Source organism: the organism of the source record quoted next, unplaced genomic scaffold (genome assembly GCF_019419815.1).
Source record: "Pyrus x bretschneideri cultivar Hongxiangsu unplaced genomic scaffold, Pyrus_bretschneideri_v1 Contig45, whole genome shotgun sequence".
NCBI classification, from domain to species: Eukaryota; Viridiplantae; Streptophyta; class Magnoliopsida; order Rosales; family Rosaceae; genus Pyrus; species Pyrus x bretschneideri.
The window spans coordinates 341,208-344,373 of NW_025999779.1; the positions used below are offsets into that span (position 1 = coordinate 341,208).

The following is a 3,166-nucleotide window of genomic DNA, read 5'->3' on the forward strand; positions in this document are numbered from 1 at the left end:
GGAAAATATAGTTTCCGTTTGTTTGTCAATTTCTTGGAGCTCTTACAAGTTTCGTCTTCTTGATAATCTCCGTTCATATTCGTGTGTTCCTGGAACGGCCACAAAAATATTTGGACAGCAAGTCAAAAACAAAAATATAGCACCCGAGTTTTCAGCCTCTTTGGGTATGTGCTAAATCCATATGATGGTGACAGAGGATTTCTGATGCTTTACAGAGGCTTGTATAGGGTCTGTGACCTTTTATGAACAAGAACAAAGACCACAATTGAAAAACTCACCCATCATGTCTCATAGGCATGGTCCGAGTGAAAGCTCGGTCCAAATCTTTTAATTCCAAAACAAACTGAATAACCATGAAGTACTTGGTAATATCGAAGTGACAGATATAGGATAGACGAAAGAAAATTACGAGCGGACCATCAAGCATGGCCCATCAATCCTTGCAAAACCTTCAAATTAAACAAACACGTCCTATCTCTTACTCTACTCCGCAATAAGTAGACAACAGAACAGTGGCTTAACGCTTGCCGCCACCACCACCAAGCTTTGGTCCCTTGGGTGCACCTCCCTTGGGAATGCTGCCCTTGCCTTGAGTCTTCTGAGATTTCGTTACTTCTGCCTTCTTGGCCTTCTTCTCATCTTTGGTCTTCTTGATTCGTTCCTTAATTTCACTACAGAAGACATCCAGACATTAAATCAAACGATGAATCACAAAAGGTTGACATAAAAACATTGAAACTGAACAAGATGATTGATAAAGTGAATCAAGGCTACAAGAATAGACAAGAACACTAACCGAAGTGCAGCTTCACGTGCAGCATCACGAACTTCTGGCTTCTCGGTTCTTCTCTTCTGGATAACCTCCAGGGTAGCACCGACAATAGACCTTGAGTAAGGCTTCTTGGTGGCACGTCTCCTCTTCTTCACAGCTTCTTGAGCAATATCCTAATTATGTCAAGAACATCTGCAATTAATACGAGATACAAAACAGACGCTCGGCTGCCAGCTACTTCATACAACTACGAGATACAAACAACAGACTGCTAGGCTGCCAGCTACCTCATACTAAAAGAATGGCCACTATGGGGCAGTTTAAGAGGCTAAATTTATCATGAAAGATTGATCACAAGGAGATTAGCAGAAGAAAGATTTATACAGATTCTATGGGAATATAACTAATGTATGATGAAAACAGATGATCAAAACCAAATCAATTTCCCAGAGTTTTAATCGCTTCTTATATCCAATGTAACTAATCAGGACATTTCTAAGATAACTATATCGGTTGGGAGGGAGTATTGGCATCTAAGATTTAATATATCAAGTGAAAAATGCAAGTATACCTTTTTGTGCTGCTTCCTGTACATGGCTGTCCAGGTAAGCTTTGACGGCTTCAGCTTGTTGTGAAAGTACCTTTTGCATTTGGAGTTGGCAAAAAGGAACACCTGAAAGACCACCACAGGTTATAAAAAAAAGGAAGAAATAACAACATTTTTCAAATGACAATTTCAATATATAATCTGATACAAAGTAAAATAACCTCAGATTTAATGACTGCTTACCTGAGAATCAGAACGAATAAATCTGATGCCTCTTCCTGGGTATATCTTGTCACCGCTGAAACGACAGAGTTCCGTCCTGACAAGCGACACCAAAATATCTTAAAGCGGAATCAAATGTTCGTGGCTCAAACAGAACCACACAAGGGCAAGAAATAGAGAAGAAAACTACTAAGCCTAAAACCCCAAACCATTCATATACGTCTACCTCCCATTAAATCTCTACACAACTACCAGAATAGATATTCACCGAACAGGCAAACATAGAAATATCATCCATAGAAACTAGAAGAAGTACACATCTCTGCCTACAAACGCGGATCAACAGCCTTTAACCATACGAGCACCTCGCAATACCCCGAGCATTCCCCGAGACTGGAAAATATAATTACCGAATTCCGTGATACAGAGTTCAAAAACTTAATACCAAAACACCAACAAGTTGAAAACTCACTGGATTTAGTTCTATCTGTAACATATGTGAACCATCAAATGGCATCCGCCTAAACACGATTTCCACAATTTCATACAAACAATTAGCTAAAATTCCTAACCTTTCACACAGATTCAAACAGTAAAAATCCAACACTTATTTATTGGGTTTCGTCCATTGTTTCTCGCAATATTTCACAGATGTTCACATTCAACAAAATCAAAAAGCGCTTTTCACCCAGAAAAGCACAAGCACGCACCAAACAGAGCATGTAAACAGCTTACTGCAAAAGCATAATCCAAAATCTAAATAGGAAATAGAGGATTCTCATCGGTTATTGTATGTGGAAAAATTTAAGAACCGCAAATGAAACCATTTCGATATCAGATCTCGACGAGAGAGAGAGAGAGAGAGAGAGAGAGAAGCGTACTTGAGAACCATGGCTGCTGCCTCCTGCTGTTGTGTGTTGATGGAGCGGAAACCCTAGAAGCAGATTTGGATTTACGCGGCTGAGTGTATCAGCATTCTTCATATATAACCCTAATATCTCACCAAAAACCACGCAAGTAACACTGGACGTTGTATTTTGTTGTCTTTTTCGGCCCAAGACTACTTTCTGTTGGTGGGCCGGATGATATGGCTTATTTCTAATCAAATTGGACTTATTACACATCCCATGTTTATGAGAAAAATTGTATACACAAAATGGATTGGTTACAAATCCGAAATACGGTTACAGGTCCCGTTTCAACGATCCTCTCCTTCGTCTGTGCGCAATTTCTTCTTCTTCATCGTGCGATCTGTTTTCTTCAATTTGGCCTTTGATCTTCTGTTCGATTAGTCGCTGCTCTTCTTCTTCGATTCAACGACCATTTTTGGTGAGTTCGTCTTTGATTTGGGTCATACAACGGGGATAGGTGTGGACTATCTCAATCAGCATCGATTAGTGGTAAGAGGAACATCATGGGTCGTTACAAATATTGTTGTGGAGGAGTCATTGTAATTGTGTCAGAGCATCTTCAGTTTGGGTTACTGGTCATAAATGTTGCTTCACTCTTCCATAGTCCCTCATGCATACTTTTCCTATTACGGTCTAGTGATATTACTCTTCACTTGTAAGTCGAAGGCATAAGTTCAACTCACATAAAGGCGAAAAACGTATTATAGTTATGTT

The 3,166-nt window shown here is 39.6% G+C and overlaps 1 protein-coding gene across 1 annotated transcript; it reads right to left on the minus strand.

The window, feature by feature from the left end:
• Nucleotides 1-265: 265 nt before the first annotated feature.
• On the minus strand, nt 266-2,562 carry LOC103927671 (60S ribosomal protein L24). The gene is made up of 5 exons (XM_009336615.2): nt 2,423-2,562; nt 1,563-1,638; nt 1,344-1,445; nt 797-945; nt 266-671 (listed from the first exon to the last, which is right to left on the minus strand). The coding sequence occupies exons 1-5, from the start codon at nt 2,431-2,433 to the stop codon at nt 518-520; spliced, it is 492 nt and encodes a 163-aa protein (XP_009334890.1). The 5' UTR covers nt 2,434-2,562; the 3' UTR covers nt 266-517.
• Nucleotides 2,563-3,166: the final 604 nt, after the last annotated feature.